Source organism: Arachis duranensis, chromosome 3, assembly GCF_000817695.3.
Source record: "Arachis duranensis cultivar V14167 chromosome 3, aradu.V14167.gnm2.J7QH, whole genome shotgun sequence".
Lineage (NCBI taxonomy): Eukaryota > Viridiplantae > Streptophyta > Magnoliopsida > Fabales > Fabaceae > Arachis > Arachis duranensis.
Window position 1 is genome coordinate 132,291,759 of NC_029774.3, and position 1,363 is coordinate 132,293,121.

The 1,363-nt window shown below is 37.5% G+C and overlaps 1 protein-coding gene across 1 annotated transcript in view; it reads right to left on the reverse strand.

Moving 5' to 3' along the window:
• Positions 1-147: 147 nt before the first annotated feature.
• The window catches only part of LOC107482032 (uncharacterized), a 4,593-nt gene continuing 3,377 nt past the window's right edge, over positions 148-1,363 (reverse strand). The window contains 4 exon segments of the mRNA XM_052259194.1: positions 148-623; positions 720-854; positions 994-1,073; positions 1,175-1,321. Coding sequence (XP_052115154.1) covers positions 399-623; positions 720-854; positions 994-1,073; positions 1,175-1,321 — 587 coding nt within the window. The 3' untranslated portion in view covers positions 148-398.

Here is a 1,363-nt window from a genome sequence, read left to right on the forward strand (position 1 = left end):
CCCAGCTCTTTTCTTTTTTTCTTTTTCCCGATCAAAAGTGTGCCCAGATTTGATTCAACTAAACTCACTTCAGAATACACTGTAATTACCTATGGCATTTTGCCGCATGGTTAATGTAAGGCATTAAAATAACTAAAATTTGGGAACTCAACCAAAACAACATGAAATAAATTATAAAATGGTCAAACCAAAGTAAAGCCCAAAGCAGTGTCGACCGCAACTATTCTGTATCTGCCGAAAAGTATCTGAACCAAGTGTACAACCTCCGCATTATGCCCTTTATTACGAGGCAATTGGTCTACTGTACCCATTTTTATCAACGGGATTGGGATGGAAAGAAATTTCCTGCGTGGGTGCGAGCAACCAATTGCCAGCAATGCATAATATTTTCAGAGCGCTCAGTGCTGAGGGTTGAAAACTGCAGAGAGCTTCTGAACATCCCAAGACTCCAAGTTGGGGGACAAGAACACAAATCCCACAGCCAGAGCAAGGACTGTAACGGTCAAACATGCTGTGCAGCCATGGCTTCGGGTAACTCTTCCTAATATTATCTTACAATATTTATCTGCATCCTTGAAGAGTGCTTGGCGAGAATCTGTCCCAGTAGTCAATACTTGCTCATTCTGTAGCCAAAAATAGTTTAATCCATTATATACCAAAGTCAGATATTCCACTACTTCACTACAATACACACAATTCAATGATGAGCAAGAAACTACCTTTATTTTAAAACCCTTCAGTGTATCCCTTAGTGCCTCATAAGGAGACAATTTTGCTGATTGCTCCTTCCAATCATCAGAAAGCTTCTTCAGAACTGCAACGCTTGCTTCAATGTTGTCCTGATAAACTCGTTCCTGGCCATGTAAATAAAAAATTAAGACAAAATAAGTAAATTGAATATGTTGAATCAATGAATGGAAGTTAAAAATATTTTTAAAGAGAACACAACTTTTACATAAACCAACACGAACACTAATAAATAAAATAGCTCACCCATTGCTTGTAGCACTCAGCGCTCTGGCTGAAACACCAAATACAGATACCAGCTGCTTCTTTGGACAACTCAGGATTATCTGAAAAATACATCTAATCTTCAAAATATCCTCAAAAATAATTATTTCATCTAAATAAGAAAAGTACACATGTGAAAACATAAAATCAGGCTTTTCCATACTTTCTCCTGCTGCTTTGATAGCGAAATTGAACATCTGCTGTCCAACTTGCTTCATTGATTTACTTCCCGGGGAACCACCGAGAGCAACCTCTTTCAGAGTGGGATATATGACCTCAAATCTTTCAGTAGCCTAGATAAAAGTAGAATATAGAGTGTTTTAGATTTATGATACATTTAAAGACAGAAATA